Source organism: Apaloderma vittatum, unplaced genomic scaffold (genome assembly GCF_000703405.1).
Source record: "Apaloderma vittatum isolate BGI_N311 unplaced genomic scaffold, ASM70340v1 scaffold543, whole genome shotgun sequence".
NCBI lineage: Eukaryota > Metazoa > Chordata > Aves > Trogoniformes > Trogonidae > Apaloderma > Apaloderma vittatum.
The window spans coordinates 10,815-34,995 of record NW_009707261.1 but is presented as its reverse complement, the minus strand read 5'-3'; the positions used below and the strand labels follow the sequence as shown (position 1 = coordinate 34,995).

At 40.4% G+C, this 24,181-nt stretch overlaps 1 protein-coding gene across 1 annotated transcript in view; it reads left to right on the top strand.

The window, feature by feature from the left end:
• The window catches only part of TMEM131 (transmembrane protein 131), a 93,618-nt gene that overhangs the window by 68,763 nt on the left and 674 nt on the right, over positions 1-24,181 (top strand). Inside the window, 17 exon segments of the mRNA XM_009866088.1 lie at positions 111-177; positions 1,215-1,366; positions 2,020-2,162; positions 3,254-3,440; positions 4,637-4,822; positions 8,232-8,390; positions 8,971-9,566; positions 13,502-13,677; positions 14,879-15,006; positions 16,194-16,318; positions 16,468-16,626; positions 17,359-17,542; positions 17,872-17,993; positions 18,088-18,184; positions 19,293-19,390; positions 20,698-20,861; positions 24,016-24,181. The exon segment at positions 24,016-24,181 is cut by the window's right edge and continues 674 nt beyond it. Coding sequence (XP_009864390.1) covers positions 111-177; positions 1,215-1,366; positions 2,020-2,162; positions 3,254-3,440; positions 4,637-4,822; positions 8,232-8,390; positions 8,971-9,566; positions 13,502-13,677; positions 14,879-15,006; positions 16,194-16,318; positions 16,468-16,626; positions 17,359-17,542; positions 17,872-17,993; positions 18,088-18,184; positions 19,293-19,390; positions 20,698-20,861; positions 24,016-24,181 — 2,909 coding nt within the window.

The window sequence follows — 24,181 nt, the reverse complement described above, 5'->3', positions numbered from 1 at the left end:
ATCTTGTTTGAGTCGTACCCTAAGTTCTTGATTTGTGCTGAAATACTTAAGTGCAAATACGTCATTATCTTTCCTGATATGGGGAAAAAAAAATTGCATGTCTGTTTCAGGTTTAATTTGAGTAAGCCGACTAGTTTCAGTCTGAGGACTCTAGAGTTCCAGGTCTTCAGAAATTGTGTAAGTATGACAATGCGTTCTTTAGATTTTTAACTTCAGAAATGTTAGTGTTTTAATAGGGGTTTAGTTGTATGTCAGTTTTAGATATTAGTATGTATGAAAAAAGGCAGTGTTTCTGTTTGATGTTTTCAGGGAATTAGGAAAAGCAGTATTTCTTCAAATGTAACAGTTAAGACATTGCTTTGTCTGTATGCTTGCGTCGTAATAGGATTGTGGAAGTTACGGGAAAGCTGCATTTATTCATTCTGTTACCGATACAGGATTATTTTCTTCAGTGTACTGTCTGGTAGTTCTAAAATTAGCAAAGTATTGAGTTTTGCATTGCTTTGGTCTTTATTTTCACGTTTTGTGAAAATCCTTAAGTCTGTTCTTTTTCATATAGAGCATGGCACATCCTGATCACTTTGTTTTCTTTTCCAATACAGACACCTTCCCCCTCTATTTGCAATTAGTTTTAGGTTATTAGTTTGATGTTTGCACAGTATCTAAAGGCAACTTAGCAAAATACTTGGGTTTTCACGTGATCTTCTATTTTAAGTTTGCTTTTCCCCTCTTTTTTCCTTTACTTAAGAAAAACTATATCAAAAAAATTTTATAAAATATTTTGAGTGTAGAAAATGTTACCTAATGGCTTAATGCTAATTTGGTGTTTAAAAGATATCTTTACAAAACTTTTTCTTCTACTGGAGCTTTATGAACCCACATATGCATGGTTTAGCTCAGTTCTGTCATGCTGTGTTCTTCTGCTTCTTAATAAGCACAGCTGGTTTACTGATAAGTAGGGAAATTCTTATACTATCAGACTTTCTGTTTAAAAAACCAGTCATGCTGTGTTCTTCTGCTTCTTAATAAGCACAGCTGGTTTACTGATAAGTAGGGAAATTTCTGGTTAAAAAAAGTCTATATCTTTGGATAGTACACTTCTTTGTTCTTTATTTCAAGCCCATTTTTCTAGCTAAAAATGTAATTTCTATCAAATACATGTCAAAATTCCCTGTTTCAAGAACTGTTTCTTTGTTTTCCCCCCCTCTCTTCAGGTCCAGCCACTACAGAGCACTGTAGGACTCACCAAGGGCCTGAATCGTCATTCAGTTTTAAGCCTAATATTAAAACCTGGTGAAAGAAAGTCTGTCAAAGTAAAGTTCACTCCAGTTCTTAACAAAACTGTTTCATCATTAATTGTTATCAGGTATGATAGATATTTCTGAAATGATTGTGAATTTTTTTTGGTTTTTTATTTATGTATGAGATCATGCTTGTGATCAACTGGCACGAAGAAACTACAGCTATTACAAGAATAATTGTAGAGTCATATTTATCTGGAGAAAGATGTAATTTAAATGTAATTGTGGTATGTTTTACAGTATTAGACTTAATTCAGTACATACTTTCTAATATATAACCTACTGTTATGCTTGGAGACTTGAATTCTTAAATACATACTACACTGTCTTGAAAGTAAGGGCTCTAGTTCTAGATGCCATTTGCAAGGTCGAGCTGCAGCGCAAGTTCAGCCTTTCCAGTAAAGAGCTCTGAATAACCACTTCACTTTTGTACCAGGTGTGACATGTTAATATAACAGTGAACTATAAACTTCAACTAGTACCTCGTTGTATTTTTTACTCATACTCTCTGCTGTGATTTCTGAGGTTTTTTGGTCTTGCAGAACTATATTTGAGACCCCTACTCTTTACTTCCATGTTGTGGGGAATTATCTGTGGAACTGCTTTTATTTCTGTCCTTCAGATTTGGGATATAACTTCGTAGTCTCTAGGGAAACTTGCTGGAGAAATGGACTGCATAATCCTTTTATGACTGTTCCTCCCTTTTCTTTGGACACAGGAATAATTTGACTGTAATAGATGCCATAATGGTACAAGGACAAGGAACGACTGAGAGCTTGAAGGTTGCAGGCAAACCTCCCGGTCCAGGAAGTTCTTTGCGCTTTAAAATCACAGAAGCATTATTAAAAGACTGTTCAGAAAGTGAGTACTTCATGAGATACTCTACTAAAGAGAAATTACATTTTACACATACAACTTGAAATGTGTGTACTTTCCCCCCTGTTCTAGTACCCCAGAAGTTTAATTCTTTAAATAAATTGAAAGTGCTTCTTCACTTAGGCAGCAAATGAAATATTTTACTTTTTTCATTTTAATATGAAAATTAGGAAAGACGAAACAAAAGCCCTTCATCCACTAAAATTCAAGATAGAGGAGGTGAAGATCGTGGTCCTTTCACTAGGACAATCTCTGATTCCTAAATTTAAGTCAAACTGGCCCACAGATGAAAATTCCTGTGTATTTTTTTCCCCTTATACCTTCAGAATCTGTATGTGCATAGCCAATAGGGAGAAAGGTAGGCTACGTTCCTCGATGAATATTAAATCCCAGACAGATTCTGCACTGGGGTCAGAGGTTTTCTGCTCCTTGGCTGCCGGCTTGTGTCCAAGAGGAGAGCAAAGAGTACCTGGATTACCAAAGGAACTGGTAAAAGAGGTTTAGTTGTATCTGGCATTAAACTCTGCTTTGTGACCTTGCACATTTCCAGACATACTGGTAAGGTGCTGTGCTAATTATTATCTGTAATTATTTTGCTCTTTTTGAGGGGATGAGTACAGAAAGTTCAAATAAAGTTTAGTAGTAGCTTAGGGATCTCTTTGCTAATAAGATATGTGTAGCTCAGCAATGGATTTAATTTTTAAGACACACAAAAAAGAATCTTTAATTCTTCTCACGCTGGAAATTTTCACAGAACACCACACCACTACACAGTACATCAAAGCACGTTACAGCTTAGATGATTTTTTTGTGAGGCAGCAGCCCTATCAGAGATTTGGAGTTTTTTCCCTGCTGAGTTAGAGTGCTCTGTAATTGTACGAGTGCCCTACCTTGAATGTCACGAGAGTCTGGCTTTAGAGATCCGTTTCTGCAGGTTACCTAAAGATTTCCCTGGGCCTTGCTCGTCCCTTTTCCTACTACAGCACTGACAGGACCCTCTTCTGCTGTAGAATATGAACATAGTGAAGGATATCTGCTTAGCGGAACATTAACCACTTTCTGCTGTTTGTTTCTAGAAATGAAATACAAAGAACCAAATTTCACCCTGAGAAGAACATTTAAAGTGGAAAATACAGGGCAACTGCAGATTAATGTGAAAACTATGGAAATCAGTGGCTACACGTGTGAAGGATATGGATTTAAAGTAGTTAACTGTCAAGAGTTTGCACTAAGTGCCAATGCCTCTAAAGACATTGTCATATTGTAAGTGGTTTTTCTTACATTTAAACGGAGTCTTACCTTAGGAATTTGATATTCCTAATTCTGTTTCAGAGGTAAACTCTGTTGGTTAAATTCTGGGGGTTTTTACTTAAGCTTTGGGTGTTTTGTGGTTTTTATACAGTTTAAACTATGACGTTTTTCTCTCTTATTGCAAACACTATTTGATTTTTAAATAACTTTCAAGTTTTCACGTCTGACTGTAGTATTATTTCTATTACTAACCCGTAAGTAAAACTTACTGATGAAATAGTGTTATTATATTAGGTTTTTTATTCATTTCCTTTATTTGGCTTGTGAATGCACGAGATCTGGATTTGCATATGTTTTTGGTGCATTGCAGTATGTAGAAAAGAGCCTTCAGACTAAGGATTGTTATTATAATGCACAACATTTTAGTCTTGAATATTTTATTTGTTGCCTTAATGATAATGATTGCTTAATTCTGTCAGTTCTGATTGTAAAAGACCTTTGTACCAAAACCTGATCTTTTATAAAACGCTGCTTGAATGTAAAGTTAACTATTCAGAATATGGTCAAAAAAGTTCAGAAGCTGCTTCTGTTCTGTAAGAGGATGTACAATATATTGCAGAGAGGATGTACAAGATATTGCAGGCAGTGAAACTTGGCTAGTGTTTCTGCAACCAGATTAGTTTGTGGTGGGACAGGAAAAGAGCTGTGATGGTTTTTGAAAAGGCCCGTGGGCGTCACTTAGAGGTGAAGTATTTAAAAACTTGGTAGGTCATGTAATGGTCAGTTCCATTGCTTGCTTAGAGTTGCTGTTAATATTTTTACTGCATTCATGGCTTTCTTTTAAAAGATTTGGGTAAGATTTAATTTCATTTGTTATTATCTTATATCATTATATTATATGATAATCTATATTATATGGTATGGTACTATCAGATGTGTTAAGCATTGGTGTGTATGAAGTTAGTTGAACACATCTTGCAGTATTTGAAAGATACTCATAAGTATTTTTAGGCTAATTGCATGGGTGATTATTAATTGTACTACTAATGCTGTTTGTTATACATGCTTGGGATGCTAGTCATGGCAGTAATTAATTGGTGGAGTTGTTTGGGGTTTTTGTTTTGTTTTAATTTCTGAATAATGTAAATCATCTCAAACTTTCATGCTGTTCATACAAAAAGTTCTAACATGCTTTACTTTGCTTTCAGGTTTACACCTGATTTCACTGCTTCCAGAGTCATACGTGAATTAAAATTCATCACGGCGGGAGGCTCCGAATTCATATTTATCTTGAATGCCTCCCTTCCATATCACATGTTAGCAACGTGTGCAGAAGCGCTACCCAGGCCCAACTGGGAACTGGCACTGTACATAATAATCTCAGGAATAATGAGGTAGGTCCTGTGCCTGTGTCTGTGTCTGTTCTCACTGGTGGGGTATGGGCACGGGCTACCGCTGCTTTGAGTACAGGTTGCAGAGAACTATCTATGTATGCAGTACACACTGTAATTTGTGTAAAATAGAATAAGGTGAGGTGAAAAAGGAGAAAACATTATTGATAAAGGCTGCTCTGGATTGAGTGTGAACAGTTTTATAGGAATACTGACTTTCTGCTCAAACTGAGGACAAGATAATATAATACTTGAGCGAGATACAGGCTCCTGTTAACCCTGGTATTGTGTAGTGTTTGATAAATAAGCCAAACTTGAATCAAATTAGGTATTGAAGAACTGCGAGCTGTGAATTTCCGTAGACATTAAGCATCACTCTGAATTGGGCTTTGGAGAGTTATGAGGCAAGTGACTGCAGTGAGCTGAGCAGATACCTTGAATGAATCTAACCTCGCTGCCACTTCTTTGGGACAGACAACTGGTGATGCTAATAATGGGATTTCTGAGAACCTGAAGGACATTATTTGCAATGCCATGTATGCGGAGTTACGTAGTAGCTTACTAATGCACTTCTTTTTCAGCAAGCAGAGGTGTGTTAGCCATGAGTGACTGAAATATGAGCTGAAAATTCCTAGTCTAACCTTTACCTATCCATATTTATTTGAAATCTGAGGTTATAAACAATGAGTGCCTGCTAATCTCTTGAATGGTAGACGCTTCCCCACACTGCCTTTATCCAGAGAAAACCCCACAGAATCACAGAACCCCAGCCTAGAAACTCAACAGTCTAAGCTGATACTTAGCAATAACAGCAAACACCGGTTTCCTTACTGAGTTACGTTAAGCTTGTATCTTAGTGAGAGAGAGATTGCTGCTCTTAAATGCCTGTGATGAAAGAGCGGTCTTTGTGGGTGCTGCAAATCCAAAGCCTTGTCACAGATACATGATATTCCTGCTTTTCTTTTTCTCATATTAAGATACTGGCTCTGCCATTTTGCTGTACTGTGTTACATAAATGTTCGATTAAGCTGTCTTCTAGGGATTCATGAAAGAAATAGAGAAGATAAAGTTACAGCCTGCTTCACTTTCTTTGTTGACTCTTCAGCACCTTCCTGAGTAATGCAGCCTTACTTGGGAAACTGCAGTTTTCTAAGTAACAGGAAAATTTCCTTTATTTAGGAAAGTTTGCTTCCTAAATAATATTGCATTACTTAGAAAAGTGCTGAGTAAGTACTGGTGTGGTTTTCTTTTGTATATTTACTAGAAATTTATAAGCTTAATTTCTCTTTAGTTTATTGACAAAGTGTGTTTTGCATGGATAATTCTATATGTACTGTATTTGTTAATTAGAGTTTAGAAAAGTAATCCTTTCCCTCACTGTGTCTTTTTCCTACAAGTACAAAACATCCTTCTTAGCAGCACACTAGAGAAGAGGCCTAATGTAACCATTTCATTATATTCCAAGGACCCTGTGCACAGACAACCTCCAACTTTTAGGATGCCATCATGTAGGGGTTTGCTAGTTGCAACTAAAACAATACGTGCGTCTTATTGCAAAGCTGTCTTCAGTTTCTGTGAAGTTCATGCTTTTAATTTGATAAGGTGATGTTGATTGTTGCCTTTCCTAAATCACTTCTGGTTTGGATTGTTACCGTAGTTGTGGCTTCAAGTTTTGAAGTCCAATTTGATAGGATATGTACAAACACGACAAAGGAGCCAGTCTGTCATAGGAAGAAGTTGCAAGCTGGACATAACGTGGGCTTCCAGGATAAAACCATGAGGCGAAAGAGGGATGTACCAAGATAATTCTTGGTTGTCTAGACTGTGTCGGTCCCCTCTGCGTAGTGTTTCTCACACTCATTTGATTTGTAATCTAAATGACATGAACACCTCAGGCTGTTTTTTTCTTTTCTTTTTTACCATCAAAATATTTTTTTAAAGGAAGAAAGAGAACCACTACTGCTCCCATCACCACCACACCAAAAACAGAAAATGCAGTTAAAAAGACCACAAAACAAGATTTGCTCTGTTTTTTCATTTCAAAGCTGCTGTTCGTTTATCAAAACACCAAAGCTGGCTTGTGCAGCAAGAGTAGAGCCCTTACCCAGAGAGTGGTAGAAGAGGGGAAGCCCTCAGGGTGTGACCTTTTGCTGCAGCCTCCCCTGTACCAGCTCTGCAGAGCCCAGCACCGATACCAAGAGGGGTGGCAGGGGAGTGTTGGGAGGCTGAGGGGGAAGCGGCAGCCCAGCCCCCCAAGGCCCTGCCCCGCTCCATCCCAAGTGTGCTCGGCTGGTGGTACAGGTGTGGTGCTGGTGTTGGTATCTGTCTTGAGAAACTCCCAAATACCGTCATGGATTGCAGTTAACAAGTGAAAGAGATTACACCTTATTCCTTACATTCCACAGGTATTGCCATTTCTCATGGCATGGCACCCAAGACAAGCGTTACTTTTTTGAGTAACAGTTTGTCTAGGCTTGTCTGAAGAATTCTGTTAACTTTTCTGTTGTTTGTTAACATCTTGGATGAAAATTATCTTTCTGAGCTTCTACCATCTGACTATGCATCTAGAATCCTTTTTAATCCCTGGGGCAGGGGAAAAAAGTCCCGATAACCAGCTGTCAATGGTTGACTTGGTCTCCAGAACTGCCTGTATTTTTTTGGTGATAGTTAAAACTTTAGACTAGATTCTTTCAGCCAAAACTACACAATAGGTATCTCATCCTTTTGTGTGAATTGATGCTGGTTTTCATGCATGTGGCTTAGAAAAACTGACAGTCAGAACAGGGGGGAGAACAGAAACCAAAGTTGCTAATTTAAAGTTCTTTTCTCATAAACCTCCTAGGGTAATAGGCAAGGCAAGCTTTAGTCATTGTCATTGTGTCTCCTCCCCCTGAAACTCCCACCTGTTACAAGATGAAATTGATAGCAGTGTGATGAAGGTCTCTGCAGTGGTTTTATGGCTTCATTCAAAAATATAGTTCACTGCAGTGTGTTATGTAAGTGGAGAATTCCTAAACATGGTATTGCAGCAGAGGCAGTTAGTTGTAAAACTCCCTGAAATAATTCTCTGAAATATTACTTCTCGGAGCAGCAGTACGATTCTCTGCAGAGGGTCTTTGCTTTTAAAATGGAATTTTACCAGTGTGCTGTGGGAGCTGCCAGCCACTTGGATACCTTTTTAATATTTTAGTTATATCTCTTTTTTCTTTCAGATTAATATTGTTGGCAACTGTACATCAGACTTGCATTTCACTTCCATTCTTAGTGATGTGTGTAATCATGCTAGGCCAATGTATTTTATGCCTCTGTTAAACAGTTGTGGGCTTGATGCAATTTTCAGCTTTTCAGTTCATTAACCTTAAAACGCTCAAAAAATAAGAAATACTTAGATGAGTGCCTCTCTCCTCCACAGTATGCTCTTTCTCTTGGTAATTGGAACAGCCTATCTAGAAGCTCAAGGAATTTGGGAGCCATTTAGGAGACGCTTGTCCATTGAGGCCTCCAACCCTCCCTTTGATATGGGAAGGCCACTTGATCTCAGGAGAATAGTTGGAATTTCATCTGACGGAAAGTAAGTGTACGTTTGGGGGTTTTGTGGGGCGTTTTTTCGCTTTTTTTTTTTTTCCTCTTCAGTTATGAGGCCAGTAAGAAAGTAATACTGCTCTTTAGAACAGGTGAATGAACAAAGATCCTCCCAGTTACTTACAAAAAGATGGGTTGGATAAAAAGATGGATTCTGTGATTGTGAGGAATATTCATCTGTTGGGAAAGGAAAAAACAAGGAAGAAAAAAACCAACCAAAACCAAGCCCAGTCAAGTTTTCTGTTCATATTCTTGAAAATGAAAGGTAGAGACTGCAGAAAAATTACATGTCAGAAGTTCCTTTGGTGCCTTAAGCTAAAAAAAGGTGTCCTTTCAGTGTTCCATCCAGCATTTATATTGACTATCGTTTTACTGTGGTTTTACTCATGTGTACAGTGAGCAAGTGAACAGGGAATGGTAAAGCCTACTGACTTGTCAAACAAGTTTTAGGCATTTTTGTTGGTTTTATGCCAAGAACAGTGTAGCTCAAGGATTCTTTTGGACACAGTGGTTCTTTTCTCATGTGGAAGCATTGTGGAGTATATTTAAACACTTGGTTGTTCTTCCAGCTTGAATGCACTCGGATCAGATTCTAATCACAGTTCATCCAGAGGGATCTATGGAGCCAGCAGTTCGTCTTCACGATCCAGTGCAGGGAGTCACAAGCAATGCAACACAACAGCACACCTTCACAGCAATAGAAATGCACCCGAAGTTGAAAACATCAAATCCAAAACCAGTTCGAGCATACCTAATAGGACTTCAGCACAAGCAGCTGCCATGCAGTCAGTGACCAGAGCAGGCCCCTTTGCCTTGGATTCAGGTGCCACTGCTCAGACTCACGCCGCGGGCAGAAGAGCCAAGGGTACGAGACAGAACCAGCAGCCGGCGCAGCAGCAGGTGCCGACGTTGGCAGAGCAGCCCCTCCAGCAGCCCCCGGCGTCCGGGCCCCAGCATCAAGAGCAGCAGCCTGATGGCACTTTGCCACAGCTGCCGCTTCTCAGCCCGCCTCATGGTGAGGGCACCAGCGGCAGAAGGCACAGCTCGGAGGATTCAGATCTCACCGGGCTGATAGAAACGATGGAAAAAGACTTTGACCACCCAGAATCCCCTTCCCCAGATGTGTTTACAGAACAGCCCCCATCTCCACTAGCAAAAAACAAAGGTAATACAATTCTGCTTTTTTAACAGGGTGATTCGTTGTGTAAGCCACAGAGCAAGATTTAAACGGCTGTAAAGGTCATGTTTTCATAGCATGGAAAGTGATCCCAGCTTCTCAGGTGTTCCCTACCCTGCCGTATGTGCCTGTGTCTCGAACGTGTCCTTTATTCATTTTATGGCAGTGAAGTTCTCCATGCAATGCCAGGTTGTGATTCTTTCTGCAAAATTCTTGGAATGTTTCGATGAAAGCAGCTGTGAATATTTAGACATCTGACCATATGAAGAAGAAAGATGGTTTTCGTTGCTACTCCTTTGCCGCTGGATTAGCATCCATCCCTGCCACCTCCATTGTTGGTACTTGGAGTTGGGGTTGAGGAAGGGAAAAAAGTTGTCCTAGTGTTTTAGGAGAACTGAGATGGGGAGAAAGGGAGGAGGGGAAGACAGAGAGATGGGTAAACCCCTGTGGTATCATTTGGGAACGGAATTCTTCATGCCCAGACTTGCAGTTTTAGAAAATCCTTGATGTCAGGTGTCAGTAAGTTAATACATGGCACCTGTGTTTGTAAGTTGCATTCTTCTTTACATGAGGTTAAAACTGAGTTTGAATTGTTCATGCATCTTCTCAATTGCCTAGTGCTCAGAATAATGTATTGAGTTTTGTACATAAGATACGTTCAGACTTAAAATGTCAAATATTTTCCTTCTTTTAAACACTTCGTTCGAGTAGAACTTCTGATCATGCTTTTTGTACTGGCCATTTCAGTTGTGTCCCAGAGTTATGTGGCTATAAATTTAATCTTAACTTGATTATTTCCAGATAATTTTTCACTTCTTTTTAACAACACTATTGTATAGAAATGGTACTGACACTGCATTGCTTATGAGACATGAAGTTAAGAAAATGAATGGTGGGAAAGCACATAAACCCCAAAGCATTGCGCACCATCAGAGAGGAAAGCTTCCTTCTGTTAAGTAGTAATGAGAAGAAAGTTCTTAATTAGTTCAGGGTGAATGTGATGATGCATCTGGACGTTCTAAGTGGAGGCTCTGAAGTGATGAGAGGTTTTGGCATCCTGAAATACATTACTTTATCTCGGGGCTGTTTTGGTTTTAGTTTAGACATGGAGATGTGGTTGGGAGAATTATCTTAAGGGAATTATGGCCAGTTTGTCAGGTCTTCATTTCGTAAAAGCTAAATGCTACTCCAGCAAATGACATCACTGTCAGGGGGTTTCACAGGCAGCTTCTGTGTCAGTGAGTAGTGCGACGCTGGAGCTCTGGGAAGCAAAATTGCTGGTGGTGAGGATGCAGCGTCCTCGTGGGGCATTTCTGTGTCTATTTACAGAGGAGTGAGCCTAAAAGGGCTGGGAGCGCTTCTGGAGCTTCATTTGTCGTTCAGCCTAAGAGGAAAGCAGCTCTTGCGCTGCAGTCCCGCTGCGCGATGCAGCTGCTGTGCGGCGTGTGGGGACCAGTTAGTTTAGTTTCAAAAGGGTATTCCTGAGCCAGATACCGCGCTGTACCTCAGCTAATGTTTTTGTACCTAGAGCAATTTCTAGAAATTGGAGCTTGTCTTAGCAAGTGTGGATAGACTTTGATTACGTTTTTCCAACTATCTTTAAAGACGTTTTCTTGAGATCGGTGCTTCAGTTGATTTGTCTATCAATTTCAAAGCTGTTCAAATGATGGTAAAATACCTAGTTCTTAATCACTTACATGGGTTCCATTTTTTTGGTGTTACTTGCCTGTTTCTAACTTCCTCCTGGTTACAAATTCATTCAGATAAATTCACATTTACAGAGGCTTTGCATCATTTGTGCTTTGACATGGTTGTATCCTGAATAAACATATTCTGTATTGCAAAATATATTATAGATGTTCCATTTTGCAATCCAGATAGTTTTCTTGGCCTCCTCATCATCTTGGATCAATAAATCACATTTACGCATATAGACTTATTTTGGACTAACTTTATAAAAAAACTCCCAACATTATCTGTAAACTGTAATTTGACTCACAAAAGCTCAGCGCATCAAATAGGACATGCTCTCTTTAAAAATGTAAAACTGTAGGGGAAGTTCCTTTACCTACATGGGTCTACGTACACACACTGACATTTGCCTTTAGATGAACAGGTAGAGCTGGTTAGAAACATTTGCAGGAGCAGCAGCTTCTGGACTAAGCCTGGCTGGTGGAGCGTTCTGTGCAGAATTTCTGTCTTTATAGTATTTTGTCTCGGCTTCATAATACTTGGGTCTTAGCAGACTGCTGCAGAGGCTGCATCAGATTTATTTACTTTTTAAACAGCTGCTTTATGTTATATTTTTATGTCGTAGGAACATTTTGAATAGATGTTCTAGTGATGAACATTAAACCATTTAGCCATACTCCATGTGGATTAATTTGAAGCACATCTTAGAATGAGGCCTTCTGAGGCAAAAACAGAATATCCCCAATAAGCTGGAAGCTGACCTTTACAGAATTTCCATACAAAGGTCTACTTATATTTGCGGTTTTGTTTGCATTCACATTAAAAAGACTTTTATCTTTTATATTTGTTTTTGATACCAAAACCAGATATTAAGTCTGAAGGGGGGGGAAAAAAAAAAGTTTGAAGGCACTGCCCTTTGATATGTATCTGGTATTTACCAAAAATACTGAAGGCAAAGTTACATTTTGGTGCAAACTTTCCCTGACAGAAATTTTGCTAAATGGACGAGGACAGCTGCCACCGTGCTTCCAGCCTCAGCTCCAGCTTGAACTGGTTCAAACCCCAGAGGAGGCTGAATCCACTTATTGAGCACAGGTTAGCTGAGTCTTCCCCTGAGTGAACTCTGAGGGCCATCCTGGAAGCTGCATGCAGGCCCTGTGCAGCATATAAATAAGACTGCTCAGTTTGAAGGGCAGTATCTAAGGAAAGATCTTATTGGTAAAGGCGTATATTACATCTAATGAAAGACGTAAGAATATTGTGAATGCTCACATCCTGTAAGAGGTCATGGTAAGATAATGATGACTCTGCACACACACAGTTTCTGTGTACTGATGCTTTTTTATTGATAATCTTTTTTACTCCTTAGGAGCTTAATCTTGCCTATTTTGCAAGCCAGGACCTCTGGCTTGATTTTGCAGGTTCTTAAACGTCTACATTTTGATCTTATACTACATTTCAGTTTGCCCATAGAAAGTGCAGGAAAATTGTTTAAGTAGCATTATTTATTTGTATGTGGATTGCTCAAAGAACGTTGATTAACCATTCCCTGGAGTGTTTAATGTGTAGTTTTCCCTGCTTTGAGATGTGTCAAGCCAAACTATTTTCCAGTCACCTTAGTCGCACCTCCTACAACAGTACACTCTGAAAGGATAAAATATGTCAAGAGGAGAAAGTATACTTAGGTGTGAGGATTTTCAGGTTGAGGGGGTTGGTGGTTTTTCGTCTTTGCTAGATAAATACTATTAATGATTTTTTGTCATCTGCTCTAGTCTTACTGCAAGTTTTTTGTTGTTGGTTTGTTTTTTTTTTAATTGACAGGCATGCTGTCAATTTTCACTCTTAATTTGTTCAGGTGATAAAGCTTGTATCAACTTCTAAAATTCACATTTGAATCTAGTCTTACATGGGGAAACTGTTGAGTTGGTTTCTAAGGTGTTTAAAAGGAATGCCAGGAACAGAGCACAGAAGGATTAGAGGGTAGCCAGGTGCCCATCGTCTCCAGGGAGGCAGGGGAGGTAGGGCTCAGGAGCATAAATGTGGCACTGGAGATGAGGATTCTTCAGGCTCGATGCTATTGCTCACGTTTGGTGTGAAGTGGCTGTAAATGGTTGATGTATCATAACAGACAACAAACTTCAGAGGCTTATTCACATGGGTTGGCCCCTAAAATGAACTGGCCTGTCTTGGAGTACTGCTGCTGAGAATCTGAGACATCCTTATCTCCCTAGGGAAAGGGAAAACACTTCAGCGCAAGGCTAAGCCACAGAAGAAGCGGGAAGAAAAGGATAGAAGAGGGAAAGGAAAGCAACAGGAGGATGAACTGAAGGATTCTTTGGCAGATGATGACAGTTCTTCGACAACAACCGAAACCTCCAACCCAGATACAGAACCACTTGTCAAAGAGGTACGGCACTGCTCATCATAGGAGGCTCCTGTGTACCTGGTGGGTTACCTGTTAGAGCAGGAGTACAGCCTCTTCCTCCTCCCATCCCGGCTTTCATGTACTGTAATACCTAACAAAGGAAAAATGTTAATTGAAAAACATCTTTCCTAGTCCTTGTCTTCGCTTCTTCTCTATAAAAGTTGTTCCTCTGAGTGCTTGAACCACATAGTCTCAGGACTGAAAGTGCCAGAGTGACTGTGGCTGGAATAAGCCACCAGTTGTCAGCAGCAGCGCGGTAACTGTCTCCCTGTGTACGCCAGGCCTGTTCTATTTACAGAATAAAACACCCAAGTATGGATGCTAATTTTATTTGATAATGAAGGTGTATGCTAAACCCACGCATTTCATCGCTTACAAAGGGTCAGTTCACTAGTGGTAGCTTGTCAGCCGGCAGTTAACTTAATTACCTTTGACAATACCCCTACCTTTATTTTACTCATTTGGCTTACATGCTTCTAGGTAATAAACTAAAGCTGTAACAATTTGTATAGTGGTCAGGTTGTCATAACTATTTTGTCCTAGAGCACATGCTAGGGAACCAAACAAAGGGAAGGTAATCATAAAGAGAAGAAAACCAAGCCCAATTCTTGACATGTCTGAGATTTGAACTTCGGAAAAGATAGGAAAAAAAGAAAAGAAATCCATGTAATATATATTTTAAAAGTTACGGTTTAGTAGCTTTTCATTTGAAAATCACCTTTGATTTTTCATGATGGCTATTTAACAGTATACTTGTATTCAGGACGTCTTAGAAATGTGGTTAAAAAGACAATAAATTGAATGGTGAAGTTGCTCATATTCTTTGCTTTGATAGCCTGAGCTGGGTACAGCGGGTGCAGAACAAGTCTCAGTGCAGAGCTGGCATCTTTTTAAGTAGGCTTGGAGGCCGTGGCCTAAGGAGCTGTGTCTTTGGAAATATCTGATCTTCTTGAAGTACAGCATTTTTGTAGATGTTTTGATTTCTACTTCTCCAAATAGGAAGAAATAGATACTGTGTTTTATAGATCTACTCACTAAATAGTAAAAAGATACTTTCTGCGTTGCAAAAGTGCTCATGTTTTCAATAGCATTCTTTCCTCTTCCCTATTTATACTATGTATGTTCTGATGCAAGGGGGTCTTTGCTTTGCCTGAATATTAACAAGTCATTATGTCTTTTATAGGAACCTGAAAAGCAAAAGGGAAAAGTTATACCAGAAAAATCCGAAAACGAAACAGTACAAGTAAAACAGAAAACTAAAAAACTGCTTACAAGTATCAAGAAAGAAAACCCTGGAGATGTGAAAACAAGGTAAGTGTAACAATGGCTTTTTAGTAGGGGAGGCAGATTGATAAAAATCTGTGCATTTGACTGCTGCGGCTGCCCATCTGGCAGCAGATAACTTTAAGCAGCTTCCTCTTGCTTCATGGGGAATATCTGAAGCTTGTAAATAATAAATTATTTAATGGAAACACAGTGTGTAAATAAAACGGGATCTAAACGCAGAGAAGAAAATCAGGTTAAACAGTGTTAAGGTTTTTGTAACAGGTATCACATACACAGAATAAGGTTAATGTTTCTACAGGAGCTTCTGGTGGCAGCACGGTAAGCTAATGCTCACATGAGTGCCTGTAGCTGCCTTTGGTGAAATTACAGCCATGCAATTTCCTTTTTTTGTATCATAGAGTCACATTAGAGTTTCGGGTATGTTACTAAGGGAAGCTGCTGCTGTTGCAAGAGCCTTTCTCTTACTGGAAGGTGGTTGATTGTAGTTTCTAACTGGCATTAGTAAAGAGTGTAAATTCATTTTCTCCAGAATATTTCTGAAAACATTTCCTGGCAAAGTGTCCTACCTAGCTTTCTTACACTCACCATTACCTACTTTCCTTTATCATATAAATCAGAAGTTCATTGCATATTACAGTATTCAAAGGCTGCAACGAGAGCTGGTTCGAAATTCTTCTGTAAGAAATGGGCAAAATAATTCTTCCCTAGAAAGTCTGAGACACATAATCAAATAGCTGAATATATAGCCAAATTAATTTGCTGGTGGGTTTGAATACATTTTTGTCGTTAACTAAAAGATACATTCAGGGCAAGAGTGTATCAGGAGCACATGATCTAACAAGAGTGTGTGGGAGCAGAGTAGAAATAACAGCAGTTGGCATCTCTTGTTGCCTCTGTATAATGAAGCAGGTTTTGTAATCCTGGAGCTCCAGGATGAAAGCTTCTCCTGGAAGGTGAGCGAGCCCTAATAAATATGTGGAGCAGTGTGGGCAGAAAATGAGCCAGGGCTAGGAAGGGTGGAGTCGCAACTCAGAGAAATACAAAACTCTGCTTATGAATAGCTTTGAAGAGGAGCAAAAGTTTGACATATGAAAAACACAAGAGAACAGTCTTTTGCAAGGCCTTATGGCTCATATTTGTACAGATATATAGAAAATCTCCTCTTCAGCACTTCAGCGAGCTTAAAAATAAATGGATCTGTTTTCATTTAGTTCCTTGGAATTGTCTTATACTCCTCCACTGGAAAACAAGCAGCGCAAAACCTTTCCATCCAAGATATCTACACAGCACCTTTTGACGAATGGGTCTAAATCAAGAAACCTCCCCAAAACAAGAGGTAGTGTGAGGCTGTTTTTTATAAATACTTCTCAAGTTTTTTTTGGTTGTTTGTAACCCCTTTTGAGTGCTTAATTCTAAGTCTGACGTGCAAAAAAAGCTGTTCTGTTTACTATACGTAGACTTGCTTTGCCTCTTTTGTTTTAATAGGTCCAAACAGTAAGTTAATGGAGAGCAGGCCATCAGTATTAGCAAAATATCTCCCCAGTGGTTCTGGCCAGGAGCTAGGAAACACCAGCAGCTCAGAAGGAGAGAAGGATTCTCCACCACCAGAGTGGGACTCTGTGCCTCTTCACAAAGCTGGCAGCTGTAAGTAATTGCTAGAGGCTGACAGAATCTGCATCGAATATCCATGGGTAGACTTGGTCTGTTTATAGATGTTCCTATCTTTTTTTTGCGTTGCATAGTTGTGTTTTCTGCTGTGGGCCTCATATTGATAGCATCTGGTACGATTTGAGAGGTTTGAAAACCACATGGGCAGAACATGGGCTGTTCCCAGTTCTTCAGCGATGAACAGGATTCAGAAGCTGCTGGGGAAATTGAGGAAGTTAGAATTACCACTCACAACGAAAATGTATTTTCAACAGCAGATGGGGTTTTGCTTGGTCAAGTCTGCTGCAGCCAAAGTTGAAACTAATTACCTGATTTGTCCTTGAGAGGGAACGCTGAGAATGCCTTAATGCAGGGACCACTGTGGGACACTAGTATAAGCTGCTGCGTTGCGCTTTAAGTCCCTTGTGTGGGAACTGAATCACCTTCCTCTTGGTTGCAGGCAAACACGAAGTCATTCCCCTCCACAGGGCTCACTTAGGTTCTTTCTTCTGTACAAATCAGTTTATCTTTTACCACAACATGATCTCTCTGAAAACAGGAAGTGAACCTGAATGATTGTAGAATATAGAGAAGGAGCTACTTCTTCAGTCCCTGGGAGCAGCCTTTGTATTAATTTCTCAACTTGAACAGAAAGGAGAGCAGAAGTCTAAGTAGCCCTTATTGCAATGTCAATACTTACAGGAAGATGTTTTCTCTTTCTCTTTATAGCTACGGATAACCTTTATAAACTCTCTCTGCAAACCCTGAATGCAGATGCTTTTCTGAAACAGCGACAACCCTCACCGACACCCGCCTCTCCATCTCCTCCTCCTCCCCCTCCTCCTCCTGCATCCTTCACTTTTGGGCCACGAGGAAGCACTTACAGCAGCATTGTGAACAGCAGCTGCAGCCAGTGAGTCCAAATCTGCACCTCCTACTGACTTCCCAAGCACAGAATGCGGGTGGAAGCCGTGTGCTCCATTCGGTGCATCTCCCTTTTCTCAGACCCATTTCCTCTTCCTGTGAAAACTGGTTTTTACTGTGCATATCTTACTGTGCCATTTATATTTTCCTGGGGTTCCTTACAGCTTAGTAGATTGGCAAAATGGGCAATTACGTGAATGGTTGAGCTGTTGTTAACTTTTTCGTGAATGCTAGATTAAATTGCTGGGGTTTTTAAATCAAAATGCTGAAGTCTAAAATCTTACCTTTTTTTTTTATTTATTTCTTCTCTCCTTTAAGTGAAATGAAAACCAAGCAGCCCAATGGTACCAAACACAAGCTGGCAAAGGCAGCTTCTCTTCCAGGCAGGAATGGTAACCCCACTTTTGCTGCTGTAGCTGCAGGTTATGACAAGAGCCCAGGTATTATAACCCATTTGGAGTTTTAAATATTTCCTGAATATTCTAGTCTTTAGTTATTTTTTATTTTACTCACTTTATATATATATTCTCACAGGTGGTAGCGGTTTACCAAAGGTTTCTCCAAGCAAGGCGGATGTTTCCAGCAATATGAGTATTTCCCACACAGCTGTTGACAGTGATGGCTCTGACAGGTAATTCTTATATTGTCTAGGCAAATACCTGGGTCCCTAGAAAAAAAAAAACATTGTAAGCTGTTAATGGCATTTTGAAGATAGGGACAGAATTAATTTTGGTGGGTTTTTTTCCTTTCTTTTTCTGTTTTTAACTTTGAAGTCTGGGCACAGCATCTCTCACCTTGCAAAAAGCAATCAGAATTTATGACTCACTCAAAAGCAGAGAGAAGGAAGTTCTAGATGTGATGGGGACTTTTGCCCCCTTATTCCAGGTAACTCAACAATCTTGTATTTGGTTGTCCAAATCAGCTTGGTTCCTTCAGTACTGAGGAGTGTGTGTCAAGGTCACTAGAAATACTTTACAGGCAGAGTATCTTTCTGTAAAGCATTATCCTTCACTCCGTTTTTAACACCAAGACAAGAGCTATCACTGGGCTTTGTGTTATGAGTAGGAGCAGAATACAGCTGCGCTCACGCATGTTCCCCGAGGCACGCTGTCTTTTCTGACATGTTTTGGCAGTGCACGTCTGTCTGAGTTGTAAAAAGCACTGAGCGCCTGGTAACCTTTCTGGAATAGGAAGGAGACTTGAATCCAAGTTTCAGTATGCAGAGGAATGGTTTTGCTGAGCAGAATTGGTGGGTGGGGGTTTTCGTTTGTTTTTGTAAATGTTTATTGATGGTTCTGGTTAACTCATCTATAGTTTCAGGAAGCTTGTTCACAAGCTGGACTGTGAGCATTTGTATCACTTCTGAGTGGCTCCAAATTTTATCTGCTTGTAAAAAAAAATCATGCTACAGCTTAGACCCTATTGTTTTTGGAAAAACTGATCAAAAGAGCTGCTCTTAGGTTTATGTTGGAGCTCAGTCTAGTGATAGAAGAGCATTATGTCTTTAGCAGTGTGTTGCTGCCAGGTGAGTGTGCATACACAGGAAAATGGTGTTCCACTGAAATCTTATGTTAAAAATAAGCTGATTTCGTAATTCTTGATCACCATTAAATATATGTCTGTATAATAAAATATGTATACGCACACTAACATTTGTATATAGATCAGTAAGTTAATATTGTTGGAAGTACTGTGTTACTGACTTGTATATTACTTTTCCATTACTCCATACTATCTAGTTCGGGTCTATGGAGTCCTATCAGCAATCCCAGCAGTCCTGACTTTACGCCTCTCAACTCGTTCTCTGCATTTGGACATTCTTTCAACTTAACTGGAGGTGAGTTTTTGTTTTCAGATAGTTTTCTGTATTTAAATACAGGTAAACAAATGGTGTGTCTCCATTCCACTGGTCAAACTACAGACAGTGTTCCCATCTCTGCCCCCAGTGTCTACAAAGGAAAGCATGTTAAAAATTTGCTGGTGTGTTTCAACCCAGAGAGAGTTGGTGTTTGTTGGGCTGGAAATACTCAGTTTTGAAGTTTCTTGGTTTCAGTAAAATTTCTTGATACTTGTTTTTTCCTTAGTTTTCCTCCCCTCCATCACTGTCCTGAAGCTTTACTCTCAGAAGTGTGCCAGTAGGCCTGTGGTTTCCTGAGCGCTTTACGCCTGCATAAAACCATTGCTCTATAAATGAGGCCATGGCCCATCCCTCGTGTTGCTTTCCTCCTATGTTTTCCTCTAGTGTTTGTGTAGCTCCATGATGAACCGATGCATATTAAACCCAGCAACTAATGTCCGTATTAAAATATTTAGGTAAACTTCCCATAAGTGACTACTGAGATGGCCCTTGGTGTGGACAGGCTGTACTGTAGGCCACTGATGCTCTGTGCACTTATGTCGATTTGCGTAGTGCATGCGGGGATGCATGGTATTTTTTAAGGTGTCCGCAAAAGATGCTAAGCAAAGCAAAATTTGTATGTGGCCTTTACAAACGCATTGTATGTCTACTGAAAAATGCTGGGGGTCTGCAGTCGGTAGCAGCTGCTGCTGGGGGGTTCTTCCATCTTCATCGGCAACACTTGGCTCCAGCAGCGCTGAGGCACGGCAGTGAGGTGCCAGGGATGGGTGAACCACCAACACTGGTGCTGCTGTCTGCTGCCCACAGCAGAGATGGGGTCTGGGCTGGGGCCCACCCAGTGCCGCCTGGAGCTGCCTGGGAAGGGAGCACCACAAGGCTGCCATTGCGAGAGGCTCCTTCAGGCCGGTTGCTTACTCCACCTGCAACTTAACTTGTGATGAAGAACTGCCAGGACTCTGAGTATTGCTGTGCTTCTACCTGGTTCCCTGACTGCTTTCGGGTAAATAATACCAGGAACGATGAATCTCATCAGCTGATACTGAACTATGCACAGTAAGCATATAACTGGTTTTCTCTACTATAACCATGATTCTAACTTTGTAGCCAGTCTCTGATGAAATGTGTGTGTGACATGAGATCTGTGGCCTTTCCTAGTCTCAATTCTTGCACTGCAGCAGCACCTGCAAGAAAAATATGGGAAATAACTGTGAAGAGTATTAGTCTACTGCCATTCTTGGAAAAAGAGGAAGAGTTAAGGACTCACTTTTGTTTTGGTTTATTTTTAGAGGTTTTCAGCAAACTTGGTTTAGCTCGATCGGCTTATGGGCAGGATGTTCAGAGAAACTGGAGTGAATTCAATAATGTTCCACCATCCATCTGGGATCCTTCAGCTACAGATTCTGTGCCCTCCTGGCCAACAAGCTCGAGTTCCCCGACTCACACGACTGCAGTAAGTATTCAGTGCAAATACAGCGTTTTATTACTGGTACCAACCTGTTCTGTATCTGCCATCTAATTTATTTTAGATGATTTTTAAATTTGGGTGAAAAAAAATGAAGAATAAAGGAAGAGTGAAATTATGCATATTCATGTTTCTGTGTAGCTAAATTGACATGGCTGTTGATGTGATTAGTCTGCTTGTGGATGATGAATACATGTCAATTGCTTCACATGAAAATATTTCTCACAAGAGCATCTTGCAGCACTTAGGAACACTAAAGGGCTGAGCGTAAGGTGAAGTCTTTAAACTGACTACCAATTTTGATGGAGATCTTGAGTATAGCCAAAGAAGAAGAAAAAACAACTTTTACAAACTGTAGCAGTGCTGTCTCATCCTTGTGCCTCTGTATCTGTCAGAATAAAACTTATACCACAACAGCTGCCTTCACTGCCAGCTGAAATCATTCATCTTGTCTTCTGAAAATGTTTTTGTAGTGAGTAAGAAGCACTGTTTACTTCACCTGGTAGCAGTTCAGATGGAGTGGGGGAAGGCAGGGAGCAGGAGAAGCCGAAGAAGGTCACATAGCTTCTTATAGACACATACTCACAGATCCTGCCCATGTCAGGCCGTGACAACTGTAGCTGTAACCTCACAAAAACTATGTAAGGAGAGATTTTTGCTTTTTGGTCACACAGAGGGCACATTTCTCAGCATTTGGTAGAAGGAGAGATTGAGGACAACCAGAACAATCTTTCTGGCTCCTAACCTGTTTGCTTCTGAAAAATATTTGGAAGTGTGCTTCATGAGGCATCAAGACAGAAGCCAGACAAATTATATAGAAGAACTGTCAGTCTCTCCCTTGAAATAGTTTGATTTGGGGGGCAGTAAGGCATTTTAGGAGCTTATTCAAGGAGAAGATCACTTAGTAAACAAGAAGCAGCAAACAGACTGAAATACTCAAAGTTTTTCAATGATAGTGATTGGGTTTTTTTCAAGTGTTTATCATGAAGCAGAATGGGAAAATTCTGCTATTTCTGTCACTGAACCTCCTTGCTCCAGGTGCTAAGAGAACAGGTACCAGGCCAGGGCCTCATCCTTTTCTCCTTTCTCGCACAAGAGCCAAAGCCATTCTTGCAAACAGCACTTATATAGTGGTTCCTGTGTTACCCTCTTCTCTAGGAAGGTTTCTGGGGAGTTGATTTTGATCATGCTCCTTCCTCTTGCTTTCCCATTTCATGCGTAACTGCTTCTGTACTAAATAGCATTTGACTTCTGGGTCCTACCTCCCCTCAGGCCTTGCTGCATTGCTGGTCCTTCTTCCCAGGTTTCTTTCTAACCATAGTCCCTTATTCCTCTTGCGTCCATTTCCCTGCGTGCAGTTCTCTCTCTCAGCCACTTCCTGCCTCTCTCCACCACCCCTGACAGGGAGTAGCAGACTAACCTAATTTACTCTTCTCTGCTGCTCTTTTCCTGATGCTTCTACTTTATGAGCACCTGCCTTTCTATCAGACTCTCCCAAATGCTTCTGGGACATGTAGGAATAGTTCCTGCCTCTTGCCCACAGGAAGACGTAAAGTGGACATTTAGTGTGTTAGGGTTGGTGTCTGAGCAGCGGAATGAGTGTTTCCTGCTGTAGGCTTAGTAGTCTAATGCTTGTATAGCTTCAATATCACCATTTAGTTATATAACAGTAATAAACTGTGACCCTAGTTTGGCTCAGTGACATTGGAGAGTCCTAATGATGTTGGCTTGGCTAACCCAAGTATGCTCAAAACTCCTCTCCAAGACTTGGTATGAAATTCTTTAAAGACCCTTTGGTAGTTGTTAGTGTCCAACCAATTTCAGGTATGATTAGACCAACCATATCTTCTTCGTTCCAGGGGAGAAAATTAAAAACCTGAAATGAAGACATTTTCAGAGTTTCCCATGTTTACTTTTCTAAAGGGATTTTTATTTTAATCTTCAGATGCAGAGTACACTGGTACTGGTTATCATTTAGTGTATTATTTTCTGAAGGCTGAGATCTTGGGAAGGGATGACCTATCTCCACCCAGTATATCCGAACATAAGCATGTTTGTACCTTACAGCACTTACTGAACAAGTCCACTGCCTTTTGGATGTATCAAGTTTACTGTATATTTGCAAATTGAATTTACAGCATATGTACATTAAATCTGTTGACACTGAGGTATGTAGTGCGTTAAGCCTACATGTGGCAGGCCCTCTGCTAATATTAGCATGAAAGTTATGCTAACCTTTCTCATCTTCGTCTTTGGCTGCTTCCAGGTATCACTTTTCACCGCACCACCGGTTAGATTCCACTGCTTGTTGCTTGCTTCTGTTTGGGCTTTAATAAAGTAGTTGACAAAACCTGGGCCTTGTTAATTTCTGCATGTGTTCTTTAGGCTTGCTGTACCTGTCCTGTGCATCCCAAATGCATTTGTGACACATGTTGCAGCACACCTGCATCTGCACTGTGACCATTTGTCAGAGACCTCCAGGTGTCCTGAGCCTCAGTCCTGGCTCCATGGAACTCCATGACAAATGGCCAGTTCTCCTTCTCCTCTCCCTCCATCTGGAGAAATTTTGGATGGGGGAAAGGTATATACTGGGAATATGGGCAGGTATAGTGGTGCTGAACCACAGGTAGGTTCATCCAGAATGTACAGTTTATACCAGATGTTTGAATACAAGGACAGAAGTTTTTGTTAATAGGATGAAAACGGATCAAGGAACAGATTTTGCTGCTACCATCTGTTACAACTTCAGTAGTGTTGTTTTTCAAGACCATGTTTATCTCCCTCATTGTAACTAGTACAGTTAAGCTTGAGCTTTTTGGCCCTTGTGTGTTAAAGCTTAAATACTAGTAGTGCTTAAATTCGTAATGGTATGGGGATGTAAATGAAAACAGCTTAAAAGCCTGTAATGTTATTGCACTGTGTAGCCCATTCAGTTACCAGACATGCTCGGTGACAATTAGTAGCATGGTTTCTCCGGGCAACCTCTCATAAAGGGAACGTAAAACTCTGTGCTGCAGTGAAGACGAAGGGGTTCCACGGCAGGCTTGCTCCTTCCAAGATACGTTTCTTTCAAGGGGGCTGTAAACAAGGTGACAGTAGAGGTTACCAAACTGCTACTTACCTGGCTTTGTCTTTACTGCAGTCGATCCTTGGCAACCCAAGTGGCCTGTGGTCTACCACTCCATTCAGCAGTTCCATTTGGTCAAGTAATCTCAACAGTGGCCTTCCCTTCACCACTCCAACCAACACTTTGTCAGGCATTGATCTCATGGGTAGTGAAAACTCCTCCACTGCTCCTGCTCCGACCC